At 40.2% G+C, this 21,682-nt stretch overlaps 1 protein-coding gene across 5 annotated transcripts in view; it reads left to right on the forward strand.

Moving 5' to 3' along the window:
* The window catches only part of LOC121883972 (meiosis inhibitor protein 1), a 61,089-nt gene that overhangs the window by 17,414 nt on the left and 21,993 nt on the right, over positions 1 to 21,682 (forward strand). For all 5 annotated transcript variants that reach the window (XM_042392426.1, XM_042392429.1, XM_042392425.1 and 2 more), the window contains 13 exons: positions 1,984 to 2,162; positions 3,727 to 3,841; positions 4,317 to 4,436; positions 5,740 to 5,839; positions 7,709 to 7,843; positions 8,400 to 8,514; positions 10,117 to 10,208; positions 10,581 to 10,728; positions 11,173 to 11,284; positions 14,402 to 14,462; positions 15,144 to 15,241; positions 19,047 to 19,227; positions 20,795 to 20,945. In XM_042392426.1, the coding sequence (XP_042248360.1) occupies positions 1,984 to 2,162; positions 3,727 to 3,841; positions 4,317 to 4,436; positions 5,740 to 5,839; positions 7,709 to 7,843; positions 8,400 to 8,514; positions 10,117 to 10,208; positions 10,581 to 10,728; positions 11,173 to 11,284; positions 14,402 to 14,462; positions 15,144 to 15,241; positions 19,047 to 19,227; positions 20,795 to 20,945 (1,607 nt within the window). The remainder of the gene's footprint in view (positions 1 to 1,983; positions 2,163 to 3,726; positions 3,842 to 4,316; positions 4,437 to 5,739; positions 5,840 to 7,708; positions 7,844 to 8,399; positions 8,515 to 10,116; positions 10,209 to 10,580; positions 10,729 to 11,172; positions 11,285 to 14,401; positions 14,463 to 15,143; positions 15,242 to 19,046; positions 19,228 to 20,794; positions 20,946 to 21,682) is intronic.

Consider the following 21,682-nt stretch of genomic DNA (forward strand, 5'->3'; position numbering starts at 1 on the left):
AGCCTACAATATTGGATAGATTTTTCAAACAAGTTTTTTTGGCCATCATCTGCTGCTAAACAACAGTGATGAATTATATACAGTGTTTTATATTTTATATTTCCATGAAAAGAAAATATACTTTACCCTATGTTTAAAAATGATTTCTTGTGTTTGTGTTTTACTAGTGCAGTGCCTGTTCCAAAGGTGCCTGACAAACATATCAATTAAAATGATAAGGAATTAAGGTGTTAAGTGGTTTTAATCCAGACAGAAACTCCACCAGTGAGACTAAACTGAGGTTGAACCATAGAAACAGTTTACGGTCTTCCATTGGTTGATTCTGCTGCCAATCAAACCCGTAAATATCGAGTTTGTATTGGTGCAGGCCCACGATTGTCCTAACAGAAAGTGCACGTGCAACAGGAGAATGGAGGAAACAACATAAAAATGTAATCAGTTCTGTATATTTTTATAAAAATAAATTAAAATGTCACATTTACCTCATATCTCATTCTCACAAACTGTGGACCAGCATAACAGCCGCACAAGCACGGCATCTATCTGTTGCCATGGTGACGGCTGATTCCTTGTTCCAGTAGAGTGGCAAGGGCGTCCCATAATTTGGCTATCCATTTATACTCTCCCCACAGTGCCCTCCACAGCTGAGAGTGTAACCTGATTTGGAGTGACACTTGGTGGTGAAGTGGTAATGGGTAGGGACTGGTCTGGGATTGGGCCAGAGGTTCCTTCCATTATAGTTAGACTAGTGCAGATCCCGTTCAAAATGTGCCTGTTTGGAATGGGCAGATTGCTTGACCTCCAGCCACTACTTCAACGCATAGAAACAATTGATGTGAGGAGTGAATGAGTATATTCACCAACAACATGAAAGAAACTAACATTCTATTATACACAGATGTTATAAATAATAATTACTCTAATCGCTGCATTTAAAAATAAAATAATGTGCATCCTAAAATAAAGTGGATCGATTATATTGGGCTCTTAGATTGTTCCCGTTTTCTGTGCCTTCAGTTCAGAGTGGGTATGTTTGCTCCAAAGATTTGTGTTTTGTCTGTAGTGGCACTTCACAATCGTCACAGTCTTGGAGCATATGAGACAAACTGGTTTTGAACTGCCTGTGGAAGTATTTACTCGATTTTATGTGTGTTACTACAGTCATTATGTATTGGGCTCTGAGTGCTTCCTAAACGTGGGTGACCTACGCTCAACAATGTACCTGAACGCCTCCTGTGTAGTCAGTCACTGCTGATCTGCTAAACATGCTGTTAACGCTACTCTTTCTGTCTGGACATGGGGTAAGAATGCCCATTCTTGATTAAAAGCTCTGTTTTCACTGTCTACTTTTCTCTTTTTAGAGCACTTTTCTCTGCCTTGTGTCATGCCACGTCTCTGGTCTCTCCCTGACATGGTGGAGTCAGTCAGCAGAGCTCTGAAGCTCTGCCCTGGCCCTGCACAGAGCGGGGTGGCTCGCTGATTGCTTGTTTATTTTAAGGTTTTTAATATTAAACATATTGTGTGTCCAAATTGCACCAAATTCGTTCCTTGAGTCCCCAGCCATACACCCGCCGGTGTGTGAGTGCAGAGTCGATTGAATGAACAGTTCTTGAGATATGTGAAGGACACACATACATACAGAGATTCCTTCCTTTATAGTAGAGAGATTACTTTGTCACCAGGTGGCTGGAAAGGATGAGGAAATCCATGCAGCTCTGTAACAATTGATTCTTAATTGTATAACTGTTTATTGCCTTGTGCGTTTGAGTTCTCATCTGTGTGTTGTTTTAATCTGTTCTTGTAAACTTTAATCAGTTGTGCACTACTAAAAGAGCATATTGGAGGACCTCAGTGAACTCAGAGGGCCTCAATGTATCAGCTGTTTGTCTAAAACTTTGTTGTTGACATGTTAGGATATTAATGTTTGATTTGTAGAAAGCTGTACAGTATCAGTGTCTTCACACCTTGTCTTTCATCTGTCAGGCCTGCTGTGGCTGCTGGTGCAGCTGGGAGAGGCAGTGTCAGTTCTGATGAACAGCCCAGGCAATCAGATCATGTGCGATGAGAACCAGAACATCCCCATCAACAACAGTCAGATCCTCAGCCAAAACCAAGAGCAACAGTCCCTTGACCACTGTCCTCTGCCTCTCATTCTGAAAAAGGTCTCTGTCCAAACATCCTGCTCCCACCCCCAAGACCCACATTCTGACACTGAGGATAATCATAACAAGAAGTTCTAATCCTGGATTAATGTGCCTTTGAATAGGGATTCAAAGGGGTTTTACCCTGGGCCAATATTTGTGCTTCATGTCTGGGAAATCAATGTGTAGATTATAGCTAGTTAGATTTTCTCAGTGATGATTCACATTACAGCACAGCTCATGGTGTTAGTACTTTTTTTTGTAGCTCTCCAGTATGTGTTGAGTCGCTATCTGACTAAATTATCACCCAAATCTGACAAATGCTCTCCCAAAACATAGTTAATGTGATATTATTATGATCCATCCTCCCAAATAAGTTTACTGTTTTAATCATGCACAACTGTATGAAAACTGTAGGGAACATGGACGAGTGAAAAGACTCAAAAACACAGTTTTGTTGTAGTTGCAAAGCCAAACAGCAGCAACTGAGCCACACTAAAACTAAACAAGAAAACAAATCAGCTAAACTCTAATTAATTTACTCTGACTCACAGTATAACAAAGTATAACATATAAAACAGAATTTGATTTATTTGTAATTGATACCAAAATCATATCATCATATACAGCACATTAAGTCTGTCGAAGGTTTATGGTTTTATTATGTTAATGGCTGCATTTGTAAGCGCTTTTATCCAAAGCGCATTACAATGTTTTTCTGCTGCTCACTCACCCATTCACACACACACTCACACACTGATGGCAGCAAGCTACCACGCAGGGTGCTGGCACAACCATCAGGAGCAATGTGGGGTTTAGTATCTTGCCCAGGGACACTACGACATGCGGACAGGAGGAGTTGGGGATTGAACGACTGACCTTCCGATTAGTGGACGACCTACTGCCTCCTGAACCACAGCAGACCCCGATATGTAACTATGTAACTATTTCATCCATGTTTATATCAGGGGTCACTTTAGCATAAGTTTACCTTAGTAAATTTTTAACCTCACTTATTGAACACAAACCTGATTAGTAATGTTACATAATCACTTATAATTATAATGTTGATATATATAACGTCATCCAATTCTGGATTGGCATATTATAAGAAGGGAATGACAATAAAATAAGAGCATGAATGAACCAATGAATTAATTTTGGCATCAGTTAACTTAAAAGTTAGACTTCAAACTAGGATAGACCTCAGTACACTTGTGCTTTTTAACTATGTTGACCAAAGCTCCACCTATACAGTTAACCCACCTAAACCAGTTCTTTATGACAATGAAAAGTATCAAAGGAGAAATTTACAAAATAGGTGCATGTTGCTGATAATTAACAGCCTTTGACTCATTCATAAACTATCTGCTGCTCAGGGGATAAACATCATACTGAAGATGAGAGCCAGACAGCGGCAAAAATATTGCTTCCTCTCTCAATGTCGTCAGGAACTTGGCAGTGTTACAGAAACTATCCTTTATGTACCTTTAACAGTCTATAAACACTGCAGAAGCCCTGCACACTGTGCTATGCGTCTTCTTATCGGTGGTTTCCAATAAAGCCAATGAAATGTGTTTTCCAGTTGCTGCTGAGTGGTGATGAGACATTGCAGGTGACCAGTGCTAAGTGTATTGCTGCCATCCTGGTTCATTCTCCCAGTCAATACAGCGCTCCTTTCATCAAGGCTGACGTACCTGGTGATATACACACACACAGACACAAACAGAATGGCTATGCTAAGCTATACAAGTTGTCGCCCTCTTTGATTTGTCTTCTACAAATAATTTCCTCTGCTATCTTCGTTCCCTTTTGACTCCATCTCTTTTGTCTAAATGTGTTTTATTTCTCTTGCTTCCTTACTTTTCTTTGTTGCTTTCTCCTCCTCTGTAATGTTTCTAATTGTGTTATTCTCTCACCCCAGAATTTCAGAATGTTATCGTGCTTTCTAAAAAAAAAAGACAAGTGTATTACCATAAATTCATATGCAAAATTTGCATGGGACTATAAATTTAACACCCTCTTTTACAAGTGGTATGAAGGTGATGTAGAGACACTGTTCCCTGTTTTCTCTTGCGTTACTCCTCACATTACTGCACATTTTGCGTCCTCAGTTTGTGCTGTATTTATTTGGCTTCTCACACAAGTTCTCTCCATCTCTCTCTTCCCTTATAGAGTTTCTGTTTGACCGTCTGGCCAGTAGTAGTAGTGAAGTGCTGCTGTGGTCCGTCTACAGCTGTTTGATATTACTGACCGAAGACCCACTGTTCTTCTCCCAGTGTCACTCTGTCTATGGTGAGAGAGCACAGACATGAATGTTAGTGTGTGTTTTCTGTCTGTTTGTGAAGGTGTCACTGTTCTTATTTGGGTTTCACAGTATGTTGGTCAACATATCTGAAAATAATTGCTTAAAAATGTCTCAAGTGGTCATTAGTGACAACTGGTGTCCATGGAAAGACAGGAAAGTGACAGTTTACACAGAAAAGTCTACTTTGTGTGATTTATCTGACAGAGATAGATCCAAAAAAGTATTGTCCTAACAAGCGTCAAGAGTTTCTCAAAACAAAAGAAGAACAGCAACACCACATGTCATACACACCATAGCAACAGTACTTATGATTCCTGCTATGTTAGCAGTAAAGTCTCACTGGTGAAATGGTCTTGACCGTAGGTTAAACTGAGGAGAGCAAACTTAGACAATAGATAACAGTTGGAGCACAACCTCTCTTTCAGCCAGTGGTAGATTTTTGTGGTATTCTATAAGCATGACACACTCTTAGCTGTCCTGATATAGAAACAATAGACTCAATTGAGGAAATAGAGCAGTGGCAGTGAAGTAGTTTGCCTCTGCCTCATAATTAGTTGCGGTTTTTAGACCTTTGCATCCGCTCCAAGCATCAACTAGAGAAACTAGAGGAACAGGAGTAACTACAGTACACTGTGTTGTTTCAACATGACACATAGTGGTTTTATAATGTAAGAAAAAATCTGACAATATATTGAACACATCACCAAAAATGTAAATATTGTGCATCCCTAATGAATGTTAATGAATCTTGTTTGGACACACAGATGTGTATGTGTTTGTGTATGACTTTGGTTTGTGTCATTACAGTCGTTGATGTATTTGAGTTCCCATTGTCTGTGGCTTCCTTTAATCCCGCAGCACTTCAACTCCGCCTTAAAGGGACGGTTTGAAGAACACTTGCAGCACAAATTTAATTTACCAGTACACAGGATATCTGGCGTAACCACTGCTTGTACTATTATTGATTTAGTTTATTATAAACATCAGATCACAACAACAGATTCTGTGTAGCAGTAAATTAGAAAGATGTACCACTGCCACTTTTTGTTTGACATGCATGATTGTTTGTGTGCGTGCCTTGCCTGTGTATTACATTTATGAGCATGTCTCTCATTTTAATGCAGGAAGTCTCTGTAGCCTGTAGTGTAATAGATGTCAAAGCACTGTCATAACTCTGGCAATGAGTAAGATTAAACCAATTTGTGCTTTGTAGTCTTTCTGTCCGCTCATGTGCAATGTTGATTCAAGTATTTCTTTTACGAAGCACGTATGTGTTTGTGTGTGTGTTAGGTATCGAGTCCCTGGTGCGTAGTCTGAAGGAGGCTCTGCAGCTGACCAACCTGAATGTGCCGAAACAAGGTCTGCTGCTCCTCACTGAGATACTGGAGAGGTGAGACTGCTCTGTACTGTTGTTTTTTTTTAAGCTGTCCAAATACCAAAATGATTCCACTGCACTTGACGTTCAGCTCCCTACAAAACTCACTACACCTCAGCTTCTGTACACTTCTAACACAGCACTGTCACATCTCAGGAGAGACGACACAGCTGCAGCAAATACAAGTAGTTATGGTTTGATGAAGGTGTTCCACTTAGATTCAACTCCTTGTAGTTGTTGCTGTTTTCCATGATGTCATTCCCATCAAAAAGCCCCGTTAGAAGTAAATGCAAGTATTGTTACAGCTACATATATGAAAGGGTCAGTTCAACTAACTCACAAAAAGATAGTTGAGAGTTCATTTATTGAGGTTTTGAGATACTGCTGCTGGAAATCATTAAAAGATGACATACAAAAACAAGTCTTTTGAGATACACTGTCCTGGTTACTCTTCACAGTTAATATATTTTATATGACAATGATTTCAGCTGAAGAAACAGTTCATTAATGTATCATCACTTTATACTGTTGCTCCCTGAACGATATACTGATCATGCGATAGCTTCGAGTTATGATACAGGTCAATGATTTATCAGCGTTCAAATGTTTGTTAAACCAGCCACTTAATCATTGCCTGAAATCTATTCCAGCTTTTAAAACCTTCCAGTTAATCATGTGAATGTGATGAATTCATTTCATTACTGGCTTCTTTGTATTTTGTGGCATTTGAGAGGTTATAACATCATAAGTGCAACACAACCTTCTCAGCGTAGCTTGTAGTCGTGAAGCTTATGCATGTAATATCTACAAAACCACACACACAATTATGAGTGATTTTCTACACCACTTTATCACTTTATGTTTGAACATGTACCGAACAGCATGTTCAACCTCAGCTACAACACGGAGAAGAGTCGTCCCGTAAAACATTTAATACGGTGCACTGGAAAGAGTAATTAGATCTGAATTAACTGTCTGCTGGCTCGCAGATGAGTTTATATCACGAGCCAGTAAAACACTGTCATATTTCTGCAAGGTTGACATAATTTTAATGAAATGTTCAGCTGGTTACATGGCAATGATACAAGAGATAAGAGATTTCAAATGGTGAGGGAAATGTGTCCTTGACGCTGAGTGGAACAGTAAAAATGTAGCCAGACCAGAGCTCTTAAAGTGCTGAAAAAGCTAAAGCGTGCTTGTGACAAAGGACCGGAGGAATCCAATTTGGTCATTGACGTGTGTGAGTGGGTGCATATGCATGTTTGTGGTTGTTTTTGTGTGTGTTGGTGTCCTTGATTGGTTTGTGTCTGAGTTAGTGTGCACCTTATGTGCATGTATGTGTTATTTAAGATGTTCTATGCAACTACTGTTGTGTCAACAGCGAGCCAGTTGTTGTGGTGCTGCATGGACCAGAGACAAACTCTGGTGATCTTTCGTCAATAGGTCAGCACTATTTGTTTATTATGTGTCCCTGCCCTGAAAGAGAGAAAATAAGTGTGTGTGTGTAGGTGAATGAGACAGAGGGAAGACAGGTTCATTGCGACTCAGCAAACAGTCACTGCTGGTATCGGCACTGCAAGCCAAAGGATGATAGATAGATCAGCCAAAATAAGAGACTGTCAGCTTTTTGATGGGCCTTTATTGACATCCATTTTAAAAACCCATATCAGCAAAAAATCCTGAAAGGCTGTCTTGATAATTAATTATTTGCTTACAACAGTGATTCCAGAAGAATTTATCAGAGATGTCTATTTCCTCTGTCTGATCTGCTAGCCGCTAGGCTACAATTCAGCAGTGGCATTTATTTATCTGTGAGCAAACGCAATGTAAGTTTTTGGGGATGTGGCGGTGGTGCTGTGTATGTGTGTGTATATGTGTGTGTAGGCAGCCTCCAAGCGTGCGTCTGTTCCCCAGTGGTCCAGGGTTTGTGGCAGTTTCAGAGGCTGTAGTAGCTGGAATTTCCTCCTCCTGTCTGCTGGTAGCCACACAGGCTGCCAACGCTGCCTCTGCCCTGCTCAGGTATACACAAACACATGTGTCAAGGACACTTGCACAGCCATATCATAAGGAGTTTTTGTCTTTGTCTTGTGTTGGATCAGCAGAGTCCTTCCAGATATGTTAGTGATGAAAGACTATTTTAGAAGTTGAACATGTACACAGATCAGTTACACGCAGTCACTGAAACGCTTACACCCATCATCGAATGAACACACATGCACAGTACATGTAGACAACCCACATATGTATGCACGTACACCTGCATGATGTCACAGCTAAATAGTAAACACATAAACACAGACAAGACTCAGAGATGCATAGTCTTACCCCTAGTTAAATGTATGTAGGTATTTTTTCAAGGACATTTATAAGCCACCCTCAGGCAAATCTATACCACATGTTGCACTCACTCTGTAACACACACACACAGATGCGCGCACACACTCTCACAGAAATGCACAATATGTACCTCTATGCTGCTTGCCTTTCTCTTCTTTTCACCCCTCTCTCTCCACCTATTAATTTAATGTCAGGTATTTCTTTTGTTTTACCTACTTCTTCTCACTGAATTCTCCAGACAGAACCACCAGTCCATACCAGTCCAGTACAGGGAGATACAAGGACTGGTGGAGGCCATCACTAACAGATTGTCTGAGCTGCCTCTACCCTCCCCTGCTCATCGGCGAAGCTCTGTGAGTTGGTTTTGCTTCATGTTTTATCCATAAATGCAAAATAAAGGTATATGATACAAAATTCATCTGATGAAGAAGAGAACTGTCTGTGCCGCCTTCTCTTGTAGCGATTCCCCAGAGACTGTTTTGTGTGGTTATCAGTGCCTTTAGAAACGACACTGACATATCTGCCTTTGATGTTGTCTGGCGACGTGTCACACAATACATACGTGATTGACATGTTCGATCAAAGGGAATTCATCTTTTTCTTTTTTTTTTCATACTGTAGCTGTCTGTTATAGCTGCCTTTTGTTTTTTTGGGATTTCTGTCTGAAACTGGAGCATCACACCTGTGGCAGTGATGCAACTGTCATCAAGATATATCTGGCTGGCGTGTGTCCAAGTTCCAACTTAAACAATAAATTTACTTTAATCACACTGGTGCACAACATAAAGATTCATACCAGGTGTTGATGGGACTTATAAGGTCACTGAAGAAGCACAGAGGGATTTCAGGTAGGGATGTACAATAATATTGGCATGTCATCGGTATTGGCCAATAAAGGCTTTAAAATGTAATATCGACATCGGCCTGAACATTTCTGCCTATATGACTCTCTCTCCTCCGCCACCTGGTTATGCTTCCCACTGCGGACTGTTTCACCATGACATTCCCGGTGTTTCCCCCGCAGGCTCAACTTCACTCAGCTGCCCGACAGACCCGCCACTTCTTCCCAATTTAACCTGAATAACAAACCGGGGGTAGCGGAGCGTTAGCCGCAGCATGGGCTCTGCAAGCCTCAGCGCTCTGTGTGGATCCAACCGGAGCGCTGACCCCCAGTTTGTTATGTGGGTTAAAGTGGGAAGAAGCAGTGGGGAAGCTGAGCGAAGTGGAGCCCGGGGAGGAAGCACCAGGACCGTCGGGGTGAAACAGTCCGCAGAGGAGCTGCTGTGTTCAGCTGCACAGATAAGAAACACCTCGGCTGACAGGATGTATCACTCTGTATGAAAAAACTGTTCTTCTTTTTGGTTTATATCGGCGGTCGGCAACCAGTGTTTTAGGTGCATTAATGCCACCTTTTGCTCTGGAGTGTGGAACAGAGATTAAATGCTACACATTAATCCTGTCTGTCTAATAAACTCAAAGAAAACTACTGCTTGACCCACTTGGCAGGTTCATTAAAGTTTTAATGCTAAGCTCATGAACTCCAGTCTTCCTGGAGTTCTTCCTTCATATATTGTTTTTCTTGATTATACTTAGTACAATCTATTGCATGTGTAATAGTCTCCTCAGCCAGGTGGAAAAAATGTGTATATATTGTTATCAGCAATCAGCCAAAATGAGTTTGAAAATATCAGCATATCAGATATCGGCAAAAAAATTCCAATATCGTGCATCCCCAATTTCAGGCTTTTTCAGGGTTGTTCTTAATGGAGAAGTATCATAGTTTTAGATGAATCTGTAATAATTAGGAAAGCTGTTTGGTTGATGTGCTTTGAAGGGATGATTATGTTCTCTCAGATGATCAGATTTGCTCGTCTCTCGCTCCACCTCTCTTCACTCTTCTCTTCTCTCATTCTGCGTCTTTTATTTATTCCCCATCTTTCTCTGTTATCCTCCAGGGGAGTCTAAAGAGGTCAGACCCCAGCAGCCAGGCTTCCAGGTCCAGAGGATTTCTGCTCCAGGCCCTGGTCTGTTTTCAGGCTGTCTGCAGGTCAGCACATTGTCAAGTCACATGTTCAGGAAGTTAAATGGGATCACTGGGACAGTTAAAGAGTGAATCAACTCACTCACTAATAAACAGACAAAATGTTCAGTCTTGGGTTTGGTAAAAATATCCCTCTTACCAAGTTATTTAACGAGTTACGTATCTTAACTGAGATGGCTGGTATCTCTTAAAGCTTTGTTTCCTCATATCAATTAGATAAAAAATTTACTTGTTTCTTGTACTTGTTATTGAAGTAAATATTTTCAGGCCACCAGCAGAACTTACTTCTATTTCTTATGTGTCTCTTCTTTATGCCATTTTTGCATGTGTGTGTGTGTGTGTGTGTGTTTGTGCATGTGTATGTATTGTGTCTCCAAGGCTGGCTGAGGACTGTGCGTCAGAGCCTGTTCTGAAGGAGAACACGTTCACAGCTCCGTCTAAACACAACCATGCTCAAGACTCACTGGAGTCTCTGTGTCGATGTCTGCTTCACTGCTGCGACTCCGTCTGGATACCCACTGTCATTGTGAGAGCTGGACGCACGCACACACATACGCACACGCGCACCCACTCATTCACACTCACTCACACACACACATCTGTTTAACCATCTCATCTCAACCTTCTATCTCGCTGTCACACATACTTGTAACCTAACACTTGAGAAAATAATAATTCTTCACTCCTGTTTTCCACAAAGTAGGTCAGAATGATTACCGCACTCTTTCTGGCGGTTCTTCTAAATTACTATATTAATAACCAGAGCCACACAGTCTCTGCCTTCATTAGTTTTGTGTACACTTGGACATTTGAGCCTATCGATCAGCACCTCTGATGTAGTGCTGCTGAATGTTTTTTATGTTACATTTTTCTGAAGTATGTTCTATTCAATCAGACAAGAAAAAATTGTTTACAGTTTGTGTTTTGGTTATTTGTCTGTGATTTGCTGTGTGTGTGTTTGTGTGTGTAGAGGATGTGTGAATGTGCACCAAATCCTCAGATATTGCAGTTGTTCTACTCCATCCTGTCCTCCCAGTTTACCCTCCTTCCATCTCTCATGCCTGTCTTTGCAAAAAAGCTAGGTGAGTAGGGTGACACGGTAAAATCTTTAGTCAAGAGTTGTTTTTTTTATTATTTCAGAATCATAAGTTCCATCCTCTTGCAGTGCGTGGATTTCCTGTTTGCACTGACACACGCTGCGGGTCTGGGTGTGGCGATCTTATGTCTGTTCTGCCTGTTCAGCAGAATAGCCGTTCAGCTTGACTAGTGCAGTAGCAGACGACTCTCCTCTCTGTTATCTAGAGGACCTCTAAACAAGACAGGTTTATGGCTTATGAGAAAAATGTTATAAACTCTCTGGTGTGTAACTACAACAGACTCTGTTACCATGTGATATAATAAAACTAATGCAAAGTTGGATTAAATAATGAAATACATTACTGATAACGGAGAAATATATTTTCATTTCATATCAATATCAAGTTACTTGAGGAATATTTTAAAAGTATTATATTGATGTTAGAAGTAACATACAAGAATATAAAGCATGTTGAAAATTCACTAAAACCAACAAAGATTTGTTTCAAATACTGACATGGATATTATAGGAATATTATAAAGGACTTTAAATGATGAAGTAAACGATCTAGTGCCCTGGATTAAAAAAAAAACTCTCTACTGAGTAATATAATGCATCTCCTGCTATATAACCCAATTTGGTCATTGACGTGTGTAAGTGGGTTATATTTGGCATAATCAATAAAGTTTACATTTAGGCTTTTTTTATGCACACAGAATTGGAATTTGGTAAATAAGCCACTTAATGAAACAAGATAATAAGACTTTGTAGTGGACACATTTCCCTATTTTAAGATGATGGACCATGTGTTTCTCCTCTGTTTTTTGTCAAGAGTTGTGGGTAAGTAGTTTTGGCTGGACTGCAACAGGGGGGCCAGCCTTATAACCGTGAATGTCTGTGACTGACTGACTCATTGCTGAGTGATGATGTTACACCATTGTTCAGCCAAATGCCACTAAAAACCCACGTTTCAAATTAAAGTCACTGGCTGCGTCTGAAATTCCATACTAACATGCTATTAAGTACACTAAAACAGTATGTGAGATTTTTTAGTGTGTCTGAAACCTTAGTATGAAACCAATAATACGTGAATTGCATATTGTTTATGGGGAAATATTACAGTATGCAAGAACAAGGACATTGTGCCACCATAAATATCCCACAATGCAATGCAGTAGTGATGACAACAACAACATAACAGACAATGGTGGACAGTGACCGAAGCGTAATGTCAATAACGCTTCAATTTAAGTGTAAGTAAAGGTTCTGCTTTGCACAGGTTACTTTGGTTTGCACAGGCTACCACGGTTACACGCCGTGGTAGCCTCCAACCGGCAAGGAGGCTCTCAGGAAGTGATGTGATAAAACATACTACTGTTTATTCACACAAAAGTATGTTGAACAATAGTACACACATTGAGAGATTTCAGATGCAGTGCCAGTGAAACATTTGAGCGCTGTACAGTTACAAGAGGGATTTCAATAAAGTCCTTTGCATTTGATTGGACCGCTAAAAAGGGCCCGGGACAAGTTTAGCGCGATATGCAGCTTCAGAGAGAAACAGAATTGAACAGACTGTTGGCTCCACATACACCCAAACCTGTTGTTTGAGCAGTAAGACGAGGGAGAGATGAACTCAACCACATTGTTCTGGAAAGTTTTTGCCCACTCATATCCGAACACACATCTCTTCCCACCTCTCTCCATGTTGCTCTGTTAGCCGCTACAGCCCACAAACAGTCAAGTGTGGTTTTACGTGATGGTTGCAGTTCGCTTGTCGCCCAAAGTCACATTTGATTGGATTAATTTTGTAAATTCCCCTGAGTTCAAGATGAATCATCAAACACTTGAAACTGTTTCACAGAAAGAGGAAAGACTAAAAGTGCTCAAAAATGATGATATGGCATATAATTGGCATATAACAAGAGATAACTGAAAAGTTAACACAGCAACACAGGATTAGAAGTGAGAAAATGTATTTTTCATTTCACTGGGTCTTTAAAAGCCCTCTTGCATTTCATACATGGTTCAGCCATATACTAGGTTTTGACCTAGTCCAGTTTTTGTTTGTTGGCCAATGGACCTCAGTGGTGGACTGAAATTTCACATTTAATTTCATTATCACGTAACAGATTGTGTTATCCTCTGAACCACTGAACCTTTCTGTTTCTATAGGAAGGTAATGTTTATAAAACTACAATCCATATTTTATGCAGTTTTAAGATTATCCCAGAAACATTAATGCCAAAAGTTCCTGCTCTCATCAAAGATATGGCTAAATGTCTGAATGTTAACTTGATGAAATTTCATATCACTTAGGGAAGAAACTAAGCAATCTGTCCAAAGCTGGCACTCCACATGATGTGCCTCAAATGTTGACAGGAAACATGTTGCCTTGGGCATCTACACAAGCCAGTAGGTGGCATTAAAAAGAAAAGTAATAATAATACATAATGTTTATGCTGCAAGCAGTTAACAAAACAGAACAGTCATCTGCAGATATAGATGAACAGTGCCTTGGCATAGCTCCACAAGTAGTGAGTGAACTTGTTTCTAATAAGTCAGGGGTGCAGCACTGAAACAGCCAAGACATTAAGTACAGTACAATTTTACATAATATCTTTTTTTTTTTTCCATAGAATTACAAAATGACTGCTGTTCCATTACTTCCACTGTTGACAAATGATGAGCTTCCCCCCCGATCCTTCAGAGTTTTTGGATAGTGTGTGCTGAGAATATAGCTCGGAAAAGAAGAGGAAGAATAGGAGTAGCATAATAATGACAAGTGTCAAATTCATCTCTTCTCCATCCTTTTCTTCCTTTTACGTTTAAACCATTGAATTGTTGAACCCCTGCAGCTTTTATGCCCTTATTCTTCAGCGTGTTAGCTGCTCTTTCTCTTTTAGTCCTAGAACTAGTCATTTATGTGCCTTTTTTTTAATTTTCAGCTGTTCAGTCATAGAATTTGTCTCACTGTGTATGTCACTTATCATTTACTTTGTAACATTTGTTTTGAAAAGTTTTATATAAATAGTGTTTTTAATACCATTCATCTCCTCTTCCTCATTTCTTGCTGACTCATTCTTCCTTTATTCTGCTTTTTACCTCCTCTTCCCTCCAGCATCGTCTGGTTTCTACAGGATGGCTCTGGAACACAAAGGGCTCCTCTGTGCGGGAAACAGGTACACTGTAACAAGATAACCTGAGGACGCGCACACAGACCCACACATAGCTACTGTATTAACAAAGCACTGCTGTTTAAAAGCTCTGTCTGTGTGTGTGTGTGTGTGTGTGTGTGTGTGTGTGTGTGTGTGTGTGTGTGTGTGTGTGTGTGTGTTAAACCATGGTGGCTCAGAAAGTTGAGTTCTTATTATCGTTCTCTGTCGGAGCACATTGAACAATGAGGCAGATAACAGACTGAGGCGTCTGTCATTTCTGAGTCACTCTGTCTATTTTTTTTTTCAATAAGCCAGTCTTCTCAGCAGTGTGTCTGTTTCAGAACATCGGATCTGCAGCTTCAAAGCTTACTGTATGTGTGGGTGTGTGTGTGCTACTGTGGTCATAAATGTTGTTGACTCTGTAGACTTTAAGCCCCCCTGCTCTGAGTGGTAATGAAACTCAACTATGGCGTGTCTGTTTCATATCTGAAAGGACTAAGTCAAAGCACATCCTGTCCTGTGTCTCACAGTTCACTCTTCACTGCATTGACCGTGCGTTATGTGTGTCTCAGGTGTTCTTTTATTTCTTTTTTTTTTATTCTTGTATTTGTTTCACTCCCTGCTCTCTTTTCCACTGCCTGTTCTTTGTTTTAATGCTTATTTTCTCTGACTCTTGTCTGTTTTTGTCCCTCTTACTTCTTTCAGGAACCCAAATCTAAATGCATCTTGCTGCGGTTTTCTACAGAAACTCAGTATGTGTCTGCTCTCCCAGTCAAGCCCTGCCTCTGGCTCCTACCAACATGGTATGCAAATGTTTAGATACACTTGCCCTACACACAGAACTACGTGCTATGTGCACCACCAGTAAAAACCCTGTTGTTTCTGTCAGCTTCCACGCAATGATGTCATGCTACCAGTTATGCTGTTGCGGTGTTGAATGGAACCGATGCTGTTTAAGATGTGTTGGTTTTGTGTAAAGGAGGTCAGATCAGGTCATTTGTGCAAATAATTTCTTTACAATAGCTAAAATATAACCCTACAAATTAGTTCTGTCCAAGTATTTTATTATTAATTTTAGTGTCCTTTGAAAAGCGTCCACTTTTATCTCTAAAACACCTCATAAATACCTGTGGGGACACTTTTCTGTTTGTCATTGATGATGTCATTAATATATATAATTTGGTCTGGAGATTTTGATTATTGTGTATTGAAATACAACTGGATTTAATGTTACGTGCAAAGAGTGTGTCACCTGGCTGTATTGAATGGATAAATGTAGGCAATATTTAACAAACCAAATCAAGTTGACCTTATGTGACATACTATATAGTTAGTATTTATTTAATGCATCAAACAAAACTGAGAGTCTGTGGAGAAATCTAATTTGTACTTTTTTTCTAGAATCGCTTGCACAGACAGAATTACATTGAACAAAATAAGAACTTCAAAGTTACGTTTTTGTTCAGTTTCTCTGTGTTGCATGCCCCCCCCCCCCCCCTCTCTCTCTCTCTCTCTCGCACCCACTAAGGCGCACTCCCTCTGTCTGTCTTCTCTCTTTATGTTGACTTCAAATGTCAACATTAAACAAGATTCCCATCCCTAATAGAGATGCCTGTTCTCAGTGTCTCACTCTGTTCAGAAGGAGGATCTGACACATTCAATAAACTGATGATACCATTTTTAAAAAGTGTTTACAAGGTCACAAAACTGTAGCTCCGGGCTCTTATGGTAGTAACATGGCCAGATGTGTGTGCTGTAAACAGGTTGAATGTGTGAAATGGCTGTTTGCTTTGTGTGTGTGTGTGTGTGTGTGTGTGTGTGTGTGTGTGTGTGTGTGTGTGTGTGTGTGTGTGTGTGTGTGTGTGTGTGTGTGTGTGTGTGTGTGTGTGTGTGTGTGTGTGTGTGTGTGTGTTTGAAAGAACTGATGCAAAGCATCTGAAATGCCAGTACACAGTGACAATGATAACAGGATACTTCCTATAAACAGAGCGTTGCTTCTGATTATGTAAGACTGAAGTAAATTATATTAAAGAAAAGTAACTTCAGTGAAAAACAAATGCTCAAATCCAGTGCTTTTCCCTTTCCACGTCACTGTGACATCCTCTAAAATGAAGAGTAAAAAAGAAAACATTTTATAGGAAACGGCAGTTGTCCCCTGGAGGCATGTTGTGACATTGAGACCAGAGTTGAGTAAAGTATTTCTTTGAGGTAATGAGATGTAAGAGTTGTACGAGCAAGCTGTGTGTGTATTTGTTTGTGTGTGTTGCTGTGAATAATGAGTACTGCAGAGCTAGACTCCTGTTTGTTCCTCTTTCTGCCTGTCAACATCTTGTTTCCTTTCATCACCCTTATCTCTTTCAGTTTCATTTTCAGCCTCTTGCTTTCTCTCTTTTTTTTTCTTTGCTCTCATCTTGAATTTTACCTATTTTATGTTATTTTTCATGTCAAGAAAAGTTAATTTTTATCTTTATTTATAAACTTTAACCATCTTGTTCTGTACACCCCTCAGTCAGTTGTTTATTGTGTTTTGTTGATTGAATTGCTGATAAATTGATGTAATTTATTAAGTGTATCCTTTCTATGTTTGCATACTGTAGCTGTCTGACAATCTTATAATGGCTGTGTGAATATTTAAGAAAATTCATCTCCTTTCTCTTCTATCTTTTCTTTGTTTTCTGTTGATCAAAACTTGAACAGGAGGCTACATGTCACCGCAGCCTGCTTTGTAGGTCTATTTGTTGTCTCTCTCCCATCTGTTGTTTCTCTTCTCATCTTCCTCATCTGTCTGTCCTTTGTTGTGTTCCTCTCTCACACAGTCCGCCCTTTGAGACTCCGTTCGTTTCTCTTCACCTCTCTTCTCCACTCTTCCAGTTCCCTAGAGGTGGCGGCTAGGGATGCACCGATCCGACTTTTTCAGTCCCGATACTGATACCTGGGCTTTGGGTATCAGCCAATACCAATTACCGATCTGATACCAGTGGTTAATGCTTCACTGTGTGGAAGAGACTGGGATCGTTCTTTTAATGTTAAAGGCAAAATCAGGCTTGACTTCAACATTGTTTTCCTAACTTTGTAAAACAAAATGTAATGTGATATAAATTTACTGAATTGGTATCCGATACTACATCGGCCCATTATCACCGATACCTGATCCAGCTATTTGAGTCAGTATCGGACCAGTATCATCTCTAGTGGCGGCTCCATTGGTGCCTGGTGCTCTTCTTCATTATGTGACTCTCCTCATCGTCCTCCACAGTGGATCCTCCTGTCTGCTGTGCTCTCTTATCTTGCCGTCGGTCTGCAGCATTCTACAAGTCAGCTGCCTCTCCCTTTGGTCCTTGTTAATATTTATTTCTCCTCCTCTGTCTATATTTCTTAATCTCTCATTCCCTCTTTATTTTGTTTTCCTCTCTGGCTGATTGGTAGTCCCTCTCCCTGCAGACCCTGCTGTGGCTTTATAGCTTTTGTGTAGTCATGCATCAGTGACCCTTATCCCTGTCTGCCATCTTTGTCATTCTCTTCTTTGCTCTGCCCCTGCTTCCCTGTGATTCCTTCATATACTGCATATGGTGTTGTTTTCTTGCTCACCCCTCCATTTCTAATCATCATCTCTCTCTCTCTCTCTCTCTCTCTTTCTACAGGCCTGCATGAGGCTGAATTGCACAGCACCGTTTTCTCTAGTCGGTGCCATGTTTCAGTGGTTTCCTCTTTTCTCTTTCCCCTTCTCAATCTGTGTTGTTCTCTCCAAGTTTTTTTTATAAGCTGCATCATATTCTTCTCCCTCTCTCTCCCTTCACTCTCTCTCTTCATTTCCCTAAAGATTGAGGCAACGTCACGGTTCAGCTTGTCCTACTCTTTTTGTCGTTTCAGATTTTTACTGAATTCCCTGCTTTGCTTCATATCTCACCTCCCCTTTGTCTCTCTTTTTTTCTCTCTTCCCATTTTAGGCAGTACTCTATTTATGTATATATACCGTATCTTTTTTGCCCCCTGAACCATTCTTTCAGTCAGAGGAAACCTTCCTCGGCACCCTCATACTGACTCTCCTGCCTCTCGTCTCCATCCGTCTCTCATTGCAGTGTTACTTTCCTTCTGTTTTCTTACATACTGCATCTGTTATTCCACATTCTGTCTCCATCTCGTCTTCCTATTCTTCAGGGAAATCATTTATTAAAAAATGTTCTTTGATTTTCTTAGATTACATAATATGGCTTTTTTCAAAGAATGTTATAAAAAGTAATTTAAGCATCCATGACATCCATATATTGGTTAATTGTTTTTCTTTGGCTACAACATAGATAATTGGAAAAAGTGTGAAATCAGTGTAACCCAACTCATTTTTTCCTCCAGATAAATTTTTCATAAACCATAGCTTTGGCTTGGCTTTAATCATAAACACAAAATTAGTGAGTAATGCTCCTTTGTAAATGAGGCCTCGGGGTTTCTTCTGCTGCTTTTTACTTTATTCCATCCATCTCCCTCCTTCATACATATCCTCTCTCCTCTCTTCTCTCTCTCTCTCTCTTTCTCTCCTGTTTCTGTTCCTAGCATTGATTATTAAACCATTTTCTCTGTTGTTTCTGTTTTATTTCCCTCTTCATCACCCAGATGCTGAGGATGTGGAGAATCTTCTGCTGTACAACCTTCCCTCTCTGTGTTGTCGTCTGTCAGACTGGCCCTGTCTGCTGGCTGAGGCCCCTGGGCTCCAGCTGTGCGACTATAAAGGACCAAGGGCCACTCAGTACTGTCTGGTCATAATGCTACACCTCGCCCTGCAGCAAGGAGACAGGTAATACAGTACTGAATATAAATGGAGGACCATTGCATAATAAAAGGTAATATACAGGCAGGAACAAATACACACATACTCACAGTTTGTTTTATAGCACCCTGAGCTATTTACTTTCTTGCCAGTGGACGACACCTGGCTGTGTAGAAGAGTGCCAAGCAACAGAAACAATAATAAACACCTTCACTTACTTTATTCACACATACAGACATTTCGTCATCTTGGTGTGCAAATTGCCCAGGAAATCATAGCTGACACTGTTGCATCACACATATCAAATAGTTGAGAAAAGGGAACAGCGTTTGGTTTTGCACAAGTTTCGCTTATTAAAAGGGATGTCTTTGTTCAAGTTAAAATTAAGTGATGATTCAGCATCACTAAACAACATTTTGCCGACACAAATTCAAAGTTCTTATCCCTGGTACTGCAGAATGGCTTTGTAAGAGCATAGTTTGATCCAGAAGTACTGACTTTGTTCTCCCAGAGTAGCATCCTTTTGCCCTGCTAAAGTGTCTTTGAGCAAGACGGTTATTCCCTGGCTTGGTGGCTCTTAGTAGTGTTATATTACCTGTGTTTAACAATTTAAACACCAGACCTGGCTGCCCCACTGCAGTCTTTGCTCCAGTTTTGTTTGTGTATAAACTTATAGGTATGGCTTGATAGTGTGCAGTATCAAATATTACAACTCTACTGACAACTTGGAAAAGTTTAGAGATGTCTACTGTATGGCTGCTTCCAGAATATTTAATACTTAAAAGCCATTTTGAGAAAGTTTGATTATTCATGTGGATATTATGACCAGACAGAGACTTTTATGGTTGATTTTACCCAGCTGAAGTTTGATAACTTGAGAGTGATTCTTCACAAAGCACCACTTTACTATATTCAGCCCCTGAGAGCAGAACATTTGAGATATATCATAGTAATTGAAACAACCAAAATCCCAGAAAACATCTTGTACCATGTCACAGAGTATCAGAGTTATATCAATATATTACCCGGCTCTAAGAAGAAACCAGTAGGTTTTACATGTATCTGTAGCTCTCTCCTTGCTCTAGTGGTGCTGCAGTGGCCCATCGAGGGTGTTCTTAAGTACATATTTTATGACCTCAGAGAAACGTTGGCTTCTTTGGAAAGTTTAATCTGTCCTTCTGTGGAACCTCGGCTATGTATTACCCCCCGGGGAAGGGGATGAAAGCCTCTCCCTGCCACTGTGTGGTCTCATCAAGATTAATGGGAGCTGTGGCTAGAGATTTACATAGCGTAGGAGGGCTGAGTGTGTAGCGTATGTGTACTCAGTGATAGGATCTGTGTGCGTGTCTGTGCGTTGGCATACACTCTGACTGAGTGTGCCTGTGCATGTGTATTTTAGTGAGGGAAAGAGAGATAGAAAGCTCGTGACATCAATATGCCCCTGGAGCACTTTGTTTGTGTTTGTGTCCGTTTTATCACCCTCACAATGAATGTGTCTGTCCCGGGTGAGTTTGACATTCAAGTATATGTGTGTCTGTGTGTTTGCATACAGTCATATAAATGTCATAATTGTGTGTGTTTGTGTGTGAGCCAGGCTCCTCCCAGACCAGACAGTGTTCTCCAGCGTTGTTTGCCTGTTGCATACAGTGCAGGAGCAGGGCAACTGTACCCTACCTCACTCTGTGCTCCGGTCTGCCCTCTACCTGCTGGCAATGACACAGGACAAGAGCACCAGCCTCAGTGGGGTAATTCTGATCAGTTTACAGAACAGAAAATACAACACACTCTATATCTTACAAAAGTAGTTTATTAGATTCACAGCATCAAGTTTCAGTTTCAAGGTTAAAACTGTGTTTTATGCTGTTCAGTAAACCTCTATAGCTTGTAGAACATGACTATTTTGTAGATTGGCCCCATGATGCTCCAAGATTCAAATTTATTTAAATAGAGTTTCAGTAGTTTTGACTGTTTTTTAACTTTTATCCCTTTGTAAATCTTACTGAAAAACACATTGACAGCTGAAGCAAGTAGTCTGGCTCAGTTTTAAATATTTTATTTTTATTTTCTGCTCAAGGAGTCAACCTAACAATGAAAGTAAAAAAGAAAATCCTCAAGTCATATTCTTTGAAAGCACAGCAGCACAAGGGGTCAAGATTTGGTCGAGATGAAGGTGTTAAATAAGATGTTTTTCCTGTGCACAAAGGAAGAGAATCTGAGCATGTACTGAGGCTAGAGCTCTGTGCGGTTAAAAGTGGAAACTGTCAATGTGGAGGCCACAGAACACTCAGAATCAAAGCCTGACAGCTCATATTCATTTTTTTGATGGAAAATCTATGCTGTGCTGTAGATGTGCAGCAGTAGCAAAGAATATTAATTATAGCTCAGTTTTTTTTTCTAAAGCTACACAGAACAAATAAAATTTTCTCAAATGAATGTACTTTTCTGTAGTTCAAAGAACACCACGTAGCAAAACTTCCCTGCA

Source organism: Thunnus maccoyii, chromosome 18, assembly GCF_910596095.1.
Source record: "Thunnus maccoyii chromosome 18, fThuMac1.1, whole genome shotgun sequence".
In the NCBI taxonomy this organism is placed as follows: Eukaryota; Metazoa; Chordata; class Actinopteri; order Scombriformes; family Scombridae; genus Thunnus; species Thunnus maccoyii.